General features: G+C 32.1%; 2 protein-coding genes across 15 annotated transcripts in view; both read left to right on the top strand.

Moving 5' to 3' along the window:
* LOC148612277 (protocadherin Fat 4-like) overlaps positions 1–1,765 on the top strand; it is a 56,265-nt gene extending 54,500 nt beyond the window's left edge. For all 10 annotated transcript variants that reach the window (XM_088593547.1, XM_088593552.1, XM_088593548.1 and 7 more), the window contains one exon: positions 522–1,765. In XM_088593547.1, the coding sequence (XP_088449673.1) occupies positions 522–600 (79 nt within the window). In that variant the 3' untranslated portion in view covers positions 601–1,765. The remainder of the gene's footprint in view (positions 1–521) is intronic.
* A 3,271-nt stretch (positions 1,766–5,036) lies between these two features.
* LOC148612276 (uncharacterized) lies at positions 5,037–12,545 on the top strand. Of its 5 annotated transcripts, XM_088593539.1 has the most exons (8): positions 5,396–5,479; positions 6,668–6,765; positions 8,163–8,342; positions 8,827–9,040; positions 9,508–9,576; positions 9,915–9,983; positions 10,395–10,408; positions 11,392–12,545. In XM_088593539.1, exons 2-8 carry the CDS (start codon positions 6,719–6,721, stop codon positions 11,468–11,470), a joined length of 672 nt encoding a protein of 223 aa, XP_088449665.1. In that variant the 5' UTR covers positions 5,396–5,479; positions 6,668–6,718; the 3' UTR covers positions 11,471–12,545. The 5 variants fall into 5 exon arrangements, 4 of the variants coding, with proteins under 4 accessions (XP_088449667.1, XP_088449668.1, XP_088449665.1 ...); XM_088593541.1 differs by lacking the exon at positions 6,668–6,765 and having other exon boundaries at positions 5,364–5,479; XM_088593542.1 differs by lacking the exon at positions 10,395–10,408 and having other exon boundaries at positions 5,393–5,479.
* The last annotated feature ends 939 nt before the right edge of the window (positions 12,546–13,484 follow it).

Below are 13,484 nucleotides of genomic sequence, written 5' to 3'. Positions count from 1 at the left end.
CGCTTTTTCCAATACATTTTATTGTTCGATTTATTTGCCAAAGGAATTGATAGGATACATGAAGTTAGTGTCCTTTTTTATTTTTTTGGACATTTTTTGATACTGTTATATACAAAATAAATACGCTCCAATTAATTTAATATTTAAGGTTAAGAATGTTTTAATTCGTTCTAAAAATTGTCAGTGTTATTTTTGATACGCGTAACATGCTGTTTGTTCAACTAATATATTCTATACCAAGACTTGTAAGACTTGTTAGGATTCCGGTTGCTCATTATAAGAGGGGTCTATAGTGATGGGATGGCCGTCCTTCCGTTCGCCGTACTGTACTTCATTTCTCCCGTTACATCAATTTGCATCTTGTTCTACTAGTGTTATTAGTACATTGTATTTTGAAAGTAAGTGAAAAATTGTCGTAAAACGTCTAAGTTAGAATATAAGAACATAACACGAACTCTGACCGGTCGGTACTTACACAAATACATATCAATAATTAATGTTTTTTTACATATGAATTTTAGATTTATTCTGGAACGTGACAGTGATCCAATACCAGACTACTTAGAAGCAATCAGCGACCCAGTACCGGACTATGAATAAGCAATTCTTTTTTAAAAAGTATATATTCTTGCAATCCCAATTTAATTACTGTGTTGACAACTTACATATCTAATGAAGATATTATTTACTCTCACAAATTTACTTACATATTGCCTTGTTAAAAAGATCCTCAACGTAAGTCATGTAAGGATATCATCGTAAACCTAACTACGTAAAATAACTTATTTACTACATGTTTGAAAACAAAATATCAGCTCATTGGTGTGACATATGTTCTTGTGTCATATAAACATACCTTGGTTCTTCTACACATTGCAACAATCCATTCACTTTCACAAATTGTGTTGTTGTGCATGTATATTAAGTAGTGAGATTTTGTACGTAACATTAATGGCTTTATGTTTTTTGTATCGTATCAACTATAGCTAAAATATTTTGTTATAATCTATGAATGCTGACCAACTATATGATCAGTTGTTTAATACTTTAAAATCAATATTAGAAGACATATATATTGCCTAGAACAACGTTATCTATCAAATAATGTACATGTGTTTCCGTTATTTTACTGTTATTTAAAAGATGTTATAAAGACGTCTTATTTTGCAATCAAACCGCTTATATTCATAAGAAAATTACATTTTTAGTTTAAGTGAAACTAAAATCCCTCAAAAACTGAAGCAACCAAAAACGAAGTTCTTACAGAGTTTTCGCATTAAAATTGTTCTAAAAATTTGGCTTAACCAATGACTGCGAAATCAGCAATTTTATGAAGTCGCAACCTAATACAAATCGAATTTGTCTTAAGATAATCCTTTTTGAACTGAAGACGTTTTATCGGTTACACATGTATTCGGTTTACCCAGGTTAAAATATTTGGAAACTTAATGAAGCAGTTCATAAAGTGTCTGGTCTAGACAGGATTTTAGTTCGTCCGGATGTGCTTTAGACATGATTCATACATAGAATGGTACTTTAAAAAAAGTTTGTGTTATTATTGAAGTTGTTTGTCGCTTTTTCATGGTCCCCTTCCTGGACTCCTTTCTTATCCTTTATTTTTGTCACCTTACCTGACCATCTATCGATTGGTGCTATAGCCAAGCGGTAAACAAAATAAAACAGGTTAATAAATTAAGTAACAAGCTAAGCCTATGTGTAAATGCAACATTTCGAATAAATAAATAAAACATGTATTAATATTGTGTTTTATGATTTTGATTTTTTGTTGTTGAATGTACTTTAATATATTTTTTTAAATTCTGGTGTTTAAGAGTTGAAATTGCATTCGTTACGGTGTATCCGTCAGCACCATGAAAACTGATGTATTCAACGGGTCATAATTTTCCTTTCCTCGTTTGTCTACCCCGGACTTGACTTTTTAGGAGAAACTCGGCGGGTGTTTCTAGAAAAGCGTGCCCTACCGGTGCACCTGGTCCACGCTCCCAGTTTTAGTGGAGTCCGAGTTGCTCATTTACTTTTTTTACTTTGTATGTATGATATTAGTTACTTTATGTTCTTTGTTGTGAATGTCTGTTTTCCATGTCTGGTCTTCTTCCCTAGATTACATTCTTTCGATTACCGCTATAACCTTGGTTCCCTTGATTACTCTTACAAAAAAAACTGCATTGATTATGCAAGCTTCATATTTCAATTTTCAGTCTTCATAAAGATCAGAGAGAAGATGATTCATACATGTCAAAATTCCACCAAATTCAGTTTTATATCTTGTGCAGAAACAGTTACTGATCACATAACAAGTCATAGTTTTTCATTTGGTTGTTTTGCTTTTAAGATAAAATTAATATAGAGTGTACGTGAAATTTGCACTTTGCAAGAGTTGTCGTTCTTGTTTTTGTTTGATTTAGTTGGTTTTATTGGAAGATAAGAGTAATCAAGGAAACCAAGGCTTGTTTAAAGATAATACGTCATCTATATAACGAAAACTGAGATTAAAGGATCTATCCAAACGATATTATTTCTTTCGGATCAGATCAGCTATAAAGTCAGCCTCATAAGAGTGAAGGAATAGGCAAGCACGTAGAGGAGCACGATTTTTTTCCGTTGGAATGTTGACCGTTTTTTGAAAAACGCATCCACCACACTGGACAAATATGTTGTCGATTAAAAATTTCAGCATTTTTTAAACACTTCCTCTCAATATTTGGGAGATGATTTAGAATTATTTCTTACAAAGTATGAGGAATCTCTACCAAGAATTATATATTTGTATCTAGATGTACCATCTTTTTCAGAAAAAACAACGATGTATAATGTTTTTAAGTCGGGATTTTACCTGAGTATGGGGAATAGAAGTATATAGTGTTGGAAAATCATATGTTTCAATGCTATTATATTCAGATAATGGTCTTGAACTGATTGTCTCCAAAAGATCTTTCGAATTTTCAGGATCCACATTGAATTAATACCACTAAAGGAGTAACAAGTGTTGTGGTAGGACTGCAGACCCTCTTTGACAGTTGTGAGTATAGAAGTAAAAAGTTTTGAAAGAGGTTTGGTGGTACATTTTGCAGATCCAGCTATGAAAAGTTGTTTGTATGGATTCTTGTGAAATTTAGGAATCCATTACATAGACGGTAAATCACAATCATCGTCCTTGGTAGAGAGACCAAAAGAGGATAGCACAGATTTATGGTTTTCCACACAATCTCTTCTTTGGAGAGATTGGTAGCAATATAGGTCTTATCACTGCTATTATTTTCTACGTCTTCCTCTGGTAATAAACATTGGATATAAAACGTTTTTCAGACAAAAACAATGTTGTTTTGGGCTTTGTCTGCTGGTACGACAACATATTTGTCATGTATAGTAGACAATGTTTTTGCTACATCGGGGTCTTTGAAAACTAATGTAGCCTTGGCACTCATTGACCTACTTAAAACTTTCATTCGTTATTCAAAATAACCACTCTGACACAGAATCAATGTCTTCTTGTTCTCGTTTTATCCATTTTCTTGAATAGTCCTCGACGGCATATATAAGAAATTTAAAGTTATGATTCCAATTTATGGAGAGTGGTTCACGGTACTTGGGACCTTTAGAAAGGATATTACGCAGATATTCGTTTTCGATAATGGTTAAATCTCCCGTAACGACGTGACCAGAAGGACCATATTTGAATGGAGAGGTTTTGCAAGAACAGTCAGGTGGTTTAGCCTTGAAGTCCTCAATCTCGAGGTTCTGCAATAGCCTTGTATAATTGAATATTTTGGATGCGATGGGTGAAGTATAGGAATATGAAATAATTGGTACGGAATTGTCCTTGAAATATGGGTGAATTTTGTTGGTAACGTTTTTGTGATGAAGGATGTTAGCCAAATTAATAGAATCTATACCTTTGTTGACAAACGGCAGTGGAAGAAATGATCGTTTTTCTTCATCTTGACTTTTCACACAAACTGGTTTAAAGAGTCTGTGGAAATATCCAAAATGATGGCAATAAGTCTGTATAATGATGAGGTGGGATCAGAGAAACAGGAGTGTCAAGACTTGTTTTGTAAAGGGAGTGTAGTAGAGTGAGAGATATAGAATAAAGTTTGGTCTTAATGTGATGAAGTCCAAGAGGTGTTTGTATGAAAGGAAGGAGACCATCTATGGAGACATCATGTAACTAAGGTGACGTATAGTGGCTATAGCCATGACTCCTTTCCCGTCTTGGATTTTTGTCAAATACATTCATCACATTTATGCTATTGTTATATTGACTTGAAAGGTTTCCTATACTTTTGATATTGTCATTGCATCCGTAGAGTATTGCAGTACCTAGTCTGCGTATCCAGTACTCCTTTCTTTCCCATACGCAGGAGCCGAAGGGATGTTGCCACAGATGAAAGGAAAGTTGACAATTCTGAATGAAAAGTCATCACTTTTGTCGTACAGTTTGGTCAATAGTTTTCCTTTGCCATCGATTTCTAAGTGTAGGTCAAGATATGAGGCTGACTTCACAGTGTCTGTAGTAGCCTTTATCTCAAGTTCTTTTGGGTAGATGCGATGTATCAAATCGTCGAAATTAGGATTGTTTAAAGATAATACTTCATCAATATAGCGGAAACTGAGATTGAAGTATCTAGCCAAACGATATTATTTCTTTCGGATCAGATCAGCTATAAAGTCAGCCTCATAAGAGTGAAGGAATAGGTCAGCAAGTAAAGGAGCACAGTTTGTTCCCATTGGAATGCCGACCGTTTGTTGAAAAATACGTCCACCACACAGGACAAATATGTTGTAAACGATATTCTTTCTTTCTGATCAGATCAGCTATTTAAATTTAAATGTATGATTTTCTCAAAGGTGCAGATCTTAATACAGAAATAATTATCGTTTTGTGAAAGTATTGTTTGTTTGTTGGGTTTTTTCTACACCATGGATCACTTTACTATTGAATAATGTATCTCTATTTTTAATCAAGGTAACTTATCTAAGTTATTCAAACTGGTATTGTTTGCGTTAATCGGAATAGATTGTTTTTATTGTAGCTTGTAAGTACTATTTTAGTTATTAAGGTTGACTTTCCATGGTTGGTTGTAAGGTTTTATGAGAAAATATCTTCACTAAGCAAATAACTAAAATGTCAAACTAAACAGTGTCTACATTTGAAATCAATTTAAGTCCCGAACACCACACATATATGCAAACTTGCAAATAAAATAGTTCAACTGTCTTGTTTACATATTGTTTTACTATATCTGCTAGTCAAAACTTTATTTGAATAACTGTGATTTACTATCGAACGTTCAAAGTTCTTTTTTAACAAAGAACACCAAGGTCGATGTATTAAAGTTAATAACACAGCATGTGTATGAATATAACACATCCGCATGGTTCCGCACTACTTTCACATTAACGGTAACTTATGTATACCATAAAGGTTTGGAGAAACATTGATGTCTAGTAATTGCAGGTGAGTAAAAGAACTGTTGTTGACCTATTCTATATCTAAGACATTTGAAGTATGATGTAAAAGATAAATTTGATGCAAATTTTAGCATTCTTCGACAACCAGTTTGCATGTTAAAAACTGAATTTTGCCTTTCCCGAGAGATTGAAATTAGTATTTTTTTCGAAAATAAATCGCATCGCTTACAAAGTACTTCTGTCAATTGGACTGCTGTGTAGTGCCAACAATGCATTTAAACAAATGTATCTAATACATTTGTTGTAAAACTAACAATATGGACATTATTTTCTAGCGAAATCAAACTTATATATTAACAAGGAAGTGTACGCTAGAGCATCAATGTTACACCGTGTAAGAAACTGATTTATGACGTTGAATATATTAAGAATTCTAAATAACGTAAACGAGATTTGATAAAAAAAAAATGAATGTTATTGTATGGTATAATTCATTGCATGGGGTAGCTTTCCACTATTGTAGATGGTTTGAAAACTATTGAACATGATTTATTTATTGATCGATTAATTGCTTTCAACTGTTGACAAGTGCATGACCTCGTAAGGTTTATATGCCTCTTATAAAAAATGTATACACATTATGTTAGTATTATGCAATATACAATATTGAAATGAAGATATTTACAAGCTCTTTACAGTTTTGTTTACATAAATACGCGTTTGCTATCAAATGGTTAAAAAATAAAAAGTTTTTAATGTTGCAAAAATCACGTTGTTTCGTTTATTTTGTTGCTTAGTATTTAATCCGGTTTTAACTTCAGGGAATAGCTGAAACTTTAAGAAATACGTCATTGCAACAATAGCAAAACCTGTGTTAAGAACAACCTTTATTTAGCAATAAATTGCCTTAAAAGACTGATATTTAGTCTGATAAGTAGCAATGTGAAATAAACCTGTTTAAACAGACCATCTGCAACTGTGACTTAGGATCTTGCTTTCTTTAGGAAGTTTTTGTATCAATCAAAACTCTCATTTTGAACTGAAGAGAAAACCGCAAACTACCGCAAACCCCACCCAAAAAAACCTCATAAAAACAAAGAACGAAAGAAAGGAAGAAAACAGAAAAAAACAAAAAGAAAGACAGAGAAATATACACTGAATATGAACGTACAATTAGACGAAAACACGAATGTACGATATTTGTGTACTAAAGATGATATATAATTTTGTTTAGTTGCAGATTTGTAGCAGACAGATACATACATGAAATGAATGTTACCTCAATATGGCTGTCTTTCCTTTGTATATCGTTATTCCTGTTATATGTAACCGGTATTTTTTTACAAACTGTAACTATTTATTTGAAGTTGTTTTTCATTTACAAAACTGTAGAACAGATAGTATATCGTTTGTGCTACTTGCGTATAATGTAGAGAGAAGTGCATCGTATTCTAGTATGTAACAAGTATACGAATATCTTTGACGGGCCGATAGTTCTGCTATAAAATAACATTTTATATTACATAAGTAAAAGTGATGACACAAAATGACGTGCAAATCAAGTCATAAAATACGGCTTACATGCACTGCCTGCTCACCTTAAGTTTTGCGCATGTCTTTAAGTTTACTGTATAGGTATATTTTAAACTGGTCCTTCCGAGCAAAGAGTAATCAAGGGAACCAAGGTTATAGCGGTAATCAAAAGAATGTAATCCAGGGACAAAGACCAGACATGGAAAATAGACATACACAACAAAGAACATTAAGTAACTAAAATCATACATACAAAGTAACAAAAGCAAACGAGCAACTCGGACTCCACTAAAAACTGGGAGCATGGACCAGGTGCACCGGTAGGGTAAACTTCCTTTGCACATGATAAAGGTATAAAGAAAAAAGATAAAATAAAAGATTTTTCATTGTAATACAGTGTTTCGACTACCGGGAAGTAAGCAATAAAATGCAGATCGGTCTTCGGTTTTCAATACGTTCTAAATCGGAAATTCCGGTAAATAAAATGAAACTAGAACGAGACTTACATACCCTTTTTGGACTATAACTGACATGCATAAAAGTTTGATTATTTTGTTTGGATTGATAATTATAGTATATTTTGGTATTTTCCCTTTGTATTGGTCAAATTTCAAAATTTAAGAAAAATGAATTTGAAAAGGGAATGCCGAATGAAGACAACGTAAATTTATGAATTAATTAATTATTATTTGGTGTTCCATTCTTTTTAAATTATTTGTTTTGAAATATTTAATGATGACTGACACCAATAATACCTGCGCAAACAATCAGCTTTGGCCAAGGATTAAATACATTGACTTTTTATGCATTGGACATTGGATTTGTTACAAAAAATATCAAGTGATAGAATTTATTTTGGCAACAACATGTACTGATTTTATATTTCTAAGTTGCCAAAATAAATTCTATCACTTGAATATCAATTTTCTGCAAACTGCAGAGCAAAGTAATAATAGTCCGCATTGCTTTAATTATTTTGCTCTTTGGATAAGGATTTCTGGCTGAAATCTCGGAAATAGTTCTATGGATGTGGAGTATGGATTGGTATCAGGCAGCGTGAATGTAATTTAAACAATATATGTGTGTTGTCATTTATATTCATATTTTTTATGTAAAAAAATAACTTTTTGCAATATGCCATAAATTACCCACTGCATGATTCTTAGAGTCTTAATTCTCAGAAAATATATTTTCAGTACAACGACAGTAGCTATAACTATCAAGGGAGATAACCCAGGACCATGTATACAGAGTACAGCACATAACAGACAAGTTAATGACCTAAAACGAGAGCGACAGAATTGGTCTTATGCCTTGTATGGTCTCTCGGGGGCATTGTGTATTACTATTTTAACAACATTTGTCTTCGTATACAAGTAAGTTTAAATGGCAACAGACCTCGAATTTTTGCGGTTTTTAGACAGAGGTATTATTTATCATATTTTTTTACTTAAAATTTGCTGTAAACATAAAAAATTTATCGCGGTAAAATTCAAGGTATTAAAAGCTAACGTCTTAAAGGCCACAGGAGTGACTTTTAAACAGAAAAATGCAAGTATGCAAGAAATGTGGGAAAAATCGAGGAACTTTAGCCTTTGGTAAAATTTGAATGTTTTAACAAGTCCAATGAATATATTGCATAAAATAATGCTTTATGCACAAATTGCAAGAGCGTTGTAAAATTGGGAAAAAAAAACGCCAAATTCTCATTGCTTTCTGACTGTTTGGCGATAGCGATGTTCGATTTGACAAATGTCCTTGTTCGTAGGTGCTGTCTCTTATGCGTAATGAGAGAGTGTTCAGACGACTTCCTGTATGTATCTCATAATATTGGTTGATCAAAGTTTTGTTTATTAATAGGTGGAGATCTGCTACTGGGATTCCAAAGGCACAAGAAACTGGTGGAAGTAGCAGAAAAGACAATAGTAAAGAAAAATACTTCAGTAACTTGACCCAATACGAAGATTTAGATAATTCCTTCCAAAGGGCAGAAACTCCATATTCTATTTCTAATCAACGATTTGTACCACAGAAAACGTACAATTATAGCAGCGGATGGAATGAGCCTGAACAGGTTATTAGAACGTTTTTGCTTATAAATACGTATACATTATTTATGGCAAGCTCATGGTTAAATGGATCCCGTATATAACTGAGAGTTAATCTGATCGAACTTTTAAATATTTACTAAAGAAGGTACGTTATTTTTCATTTTAGAACACATTACTGTCTGTTGTGAACATTTTCTTCTTTCTTTTTAAATTGTGTGATAATGTGTCGATATAACGAATTTATGCTGTTGTGAAAAATACTCTAACCACCCAATCCAATAGGAGTATAATGGAATCAAGTTGCAACCGAGTTTAGAAAAAAAACTAATTTTAAAGGTGTTTGTTGGAACAAAAAAAAATTGTTTAGTCAACGCCTTCTAGGGTTATCGTTTTTGTTTCAATTTCAAGATGATATTTAAAGTAATATAATTTCCTAAGAAAAGTATTTAACAGATTATATCTGTGAAACTTGATTTCATATATTTATCAGCGTTCCAAACACTATGCTGACCAACATCGGAATATGAACTTTAGAAACAGATGGGAATCCTCGGACGAGGTAAGATATAATATAAAGCGTAAATTGCATTCGGTCTGTTCAGAATTATAAAATGATCTTCATATAAAAAGGTATTTTAAAAGATTTTCTGCAAAACGAAGTGAACAATAAAACAAAACGTCTTTTGGCAATTAATTAATATTTCAGAATGAGATACCAGACCTTTCCTATCGGATGTGGCCATAGAGTTTTAAAATTCTCGATTTGATGATATGCTTTTAATATTGTAATCATATAAGAATACATACAATTAATCAACTAAAATACATGCAATTAAAAATTAATGGACAACAAATGGTCTCATATTTTTATTGTATCAACATATTCTTACACAACAGAGCTCAAACCAGCATCTTAGTCGAACTCGCGATTATGGATTCATGAACAGATTAGAACAAACAAAACAGGTAAAGTATTCTTTAAAAATCAGTAGTATATTAATCTACTTTGGACTTTTATAACTTTGAAAATGCCCAAAAAAGAAAGATACAGCATATATGATTTCAAATTCCGATGCTCAGCAAATATATTTATAATTCATAGTTTCTGACTTAAGATGAAATGTACGAAAGAACAAGAAATTCTGAAGATAGCTATTTAAGAAAAAAATGTACTCTAAAAGACTACATTTTCAATTGTTTATTAATAAAACTTGCTGCTCACTGATTTGTATTTTGTATTTTTATATGTATTCGTTTTATTTATACATTTGCGGGACCACCTAGGTTTAATAGTTTATTTGTATTTCTTCATAACCCAATATCAAAATTTCTTTTCGCGCCATTTATGCCTTGCTTTTGTATTTGTTTTTTTTTCAGCACAGTGACGCACGGTTAGTAATGTACATATTTTTTTCTTTAAGTAGCAGTTTTTTTTTCTCTCAAAAAATCAGACAGGAGGTGATTCATGCATGTCAATAATCCACCAAAGTCAGTTTTATTTCTTGTTCAGAAACAGTTACCGATCACATAACCAGTCTTAGTTTTCCATTTGGTTGTATCGTTTTTTAGATATTCATTATATAGATTGTACATAAAATAGGCACTGTATGAGATGAATGGTTGATTTTCTAAAACGTGCAGATGTGAATGCCGAAAGAACTGTTGTTATAGCATGAAAACTGAAAAAGCATCATTTGTTTGGTTTTTTTTTCACCATGAATCACTTTACCATTGGCAGTGTCTGAATTTTTTGTGGACTGGTACTTAAAACGTAAAGTGGCTTGTTTACCTTATGAAATATACAATATGATGGAGTAATTAAATCTAAAGTGCTTTTACTTTCGTCTTCCTTTGACAGCTGAATTTAGTTATAAGGTCTGGCTTTTGTTATGCGTATCTTTATTTTCCATCAGTTTTATATAAGAGTAATCAAGGGAACCAAGGTTACAGCGGTAATCAAGATAATGTAGGGACAAATACCAAACATGGAAAACAGACATACACAACAAAGAATATAAAGTAATTAAAATCATACATACAAAGTAACAAAAGCAAATGAGCAACTCGGACTCCACTAAAAACTGGGAGCATGGTAAACGTCGTCTGCTTTTCTAGAACACCCGCCGAGTTGCTCAGAAAAAATCGAGTCCGGGGTATACAAAAGAGGATAGGAAAACTATGACACGTTGAACAAATCATGGCGTAGATGGATACACCGTAGCGATCCACGAGTACATGATGACGACCAAATCGAATTAAATCGTTCATGCAAACTTTTGTTTCGAGCACTACCACCCACTACAATACGCACGATTTTTCATGTCTTTGTATCTTGATATACCATAACTTTATGAAATATTTATTTTCTTTTCAGCTTAATATTAGAACGTAACAATGATCCTTTCCCAGATTATCTCGATGTAACAAATGATCCAACGCCGGATTACGACTAAATGATTCATGTGGTGAATGTATTCACTCTTCAAACCAAGACAATTGCTGATACGAATTCATAGATATTCAATGAAAAAATAATAATAAAACCAAAGTTACTTTCCTTTTGACTACTGTCTAAATATTATCAGTTTGGTAATTTTTTTATTACCATTCTTTTATTAAAGTGTGTGTGTGACCTGTTAAATGTCCGGTTCAGAAAATTACTTACTTAAAGTTCAAAGTGTTTTACTTCACATTTGTAAAATGCTTATAAAAAGTTTGATCAGCTTATTGGCTTGGCCTTTAATATTTAAACGCTATCTATACTGTTTCCATTTGATCTATATGATAGATTATTTCAATCTTTCGTACAAGACAGGATATTAAAAAATATCCGTCAAAACATTAGTAGTGATTGTAATATCGTCAGACCTCTTTCGGAACTTAAAAAAAAACCATTACGTCGTGCATTATTAGTATGTAGTCGGACTATTTGGGGAAAAAAAAAGATTCTATAGCTAAGTATACAATGAAGTAACTAAAAATGTAATATAACCGAACCTATCAAAAATTGGGTCAACTCAGAAGAGGCATATTTTTGCACATTTATAACAAGAGTAAAATCATGTTGTTATGTTTATCAAAAGAAAGAATTACTCTTTTATATTATAGAAATATTATAGAATACAATTGAAAGGAGAAATTAGGGTAATTTGTATATTGTTTAATGCTACAAAATGTATACATATTAGAAAATTATATCATTATAATTTCATTATGTCCTTTTATATGTGATAATTTATATGTGCTATGAACAGATAATAGTTTATATTGATTTAATATTTGTATTGCGAATTGCAGTAGTTACAGTACAACTATATTTGATCTTCAATGTATCTTGTTCCTGTGTGTAGATAAGTTATAATATAATATAGACTTTGGATTGTAGGTTATTTTAAAGCAATAAAGGTAGTTAAATTGTTTTAATATTTACCTGTATCATACTTGGTAAAAAATCAATGTATAATTACTAATAACATTCCTTGTTTATATGTTAATTTAGCATAGTCATTAATAAAATCTTACGAATTGGACCAGCCTTGTGATATGACTTTGATATCATATGCTTTCGGATTATATCAATTGATTCCGATTTGTGTCACATTCTTAATCCGTAATCGCATGGTTCGCCATTTCCGTAAACAAGTTCGCATCTTACATTCCTTACACAAAAGAAGAACGTTTCAGGCGATAAAAAAACGTATCTGATGTCATTAAATCAAAATAAATCTTTCAAAAACTGTTAACGAACATGCTGTAAAACATCAATTAACCTTTTTATGAAATCGATGAGATAATTTAAGAAGTTTTGAGGATGTAAACTTGTCATGTGTTTTCACGTTATACGGACAATTTTTTTTCATGGAAATGAATACAAAAGGTGATGAAAGTCTATGTGCATTGCAATTCATATAATGATGCCGTCGGGGCCGGAAAGTTACTTTGCTTTTTGCATGGGCGATTTCCTACGTTACAATGGTATAAACGTCGTATCAAAAAGATGCCTCTGACAAACATCACACGTATGTGGACTAGGAACATGGGGGTAAAAGAAGTGCGTGCATGTAGTCGTTTTACCAGAGAAACAAAATGGTATTGTGAAATTTTCACTCATTATTAAAATTTTGCAAGTATATAAATTTAGCTATATCATTAAAAATATCATAATATGGCATTTTTCACATCATACTAATAAACAGCCCACAAGCAAATCGGGCTTATTTCATGACCTACGACTGATTATGGATATAACATGGAATTGCCATATTATAACCTTGACTTTGTGTTCTTTGGTTTGTGTGTCTGTTTTTCCATGTCTGGTCTTTGTTCCTGGATTACATTCTTTTGATTACCGCTATAACCTTGGTTCCCTTGATTACTCTATAAAAAAATAACGAAGATATCGCCTAAATATAAATACGTAGTAGTTACGGATAATGTTAGAATAATGTGTCAAAGCTATCGATGTTT

The sequence above is a fragment of the Perna viridis genome, chromosome 7 (genome assembly GCF_037379345.1).
Source record: "Perna viridis isolate PV_CMFRI_1.1 ecotype Kerala chromosome 7, ASM3737934v1, whole genome shotgun sequence".
NCBI lineage: Eukaryota > Metazoa > Mollusca > Bivalvia > Mytilida > Mytilidae > Perna > Perna viridis.
The sequence above is the reverse complement of the archived record's forward strand: the minus strand, read 5'-3'. Positions and strand labels throughout refer to the sequence as shown.

What these genes read in the sequence shown, in the direction of transcription:
- LOC148612276 (XM_088593539.1), top strand. Translation starts at nt 6,719, where the DNA reads ATGGCTGTCTTTCCTTTGTATATCGTTATTCCTGTTATATGTAACCG. An exon ending in ACATTTGTCTTCGTATACAA is followed by an intron (nt 8,343 to 8,826) that starts GTAAGTTTAAAT and finishes GTTTATTAATAG; the next exon opens with GTGGAGATCTGCTACTGGGA. An exon ending in GATGGAATGAGCCTGAACAG is followed by an intron (nt 9,041 to 9,507) that starts GTTATTAGAACG and finishes TATATTTATCAG; the next exon opens with CGTTCCAAACACTATGCTGA.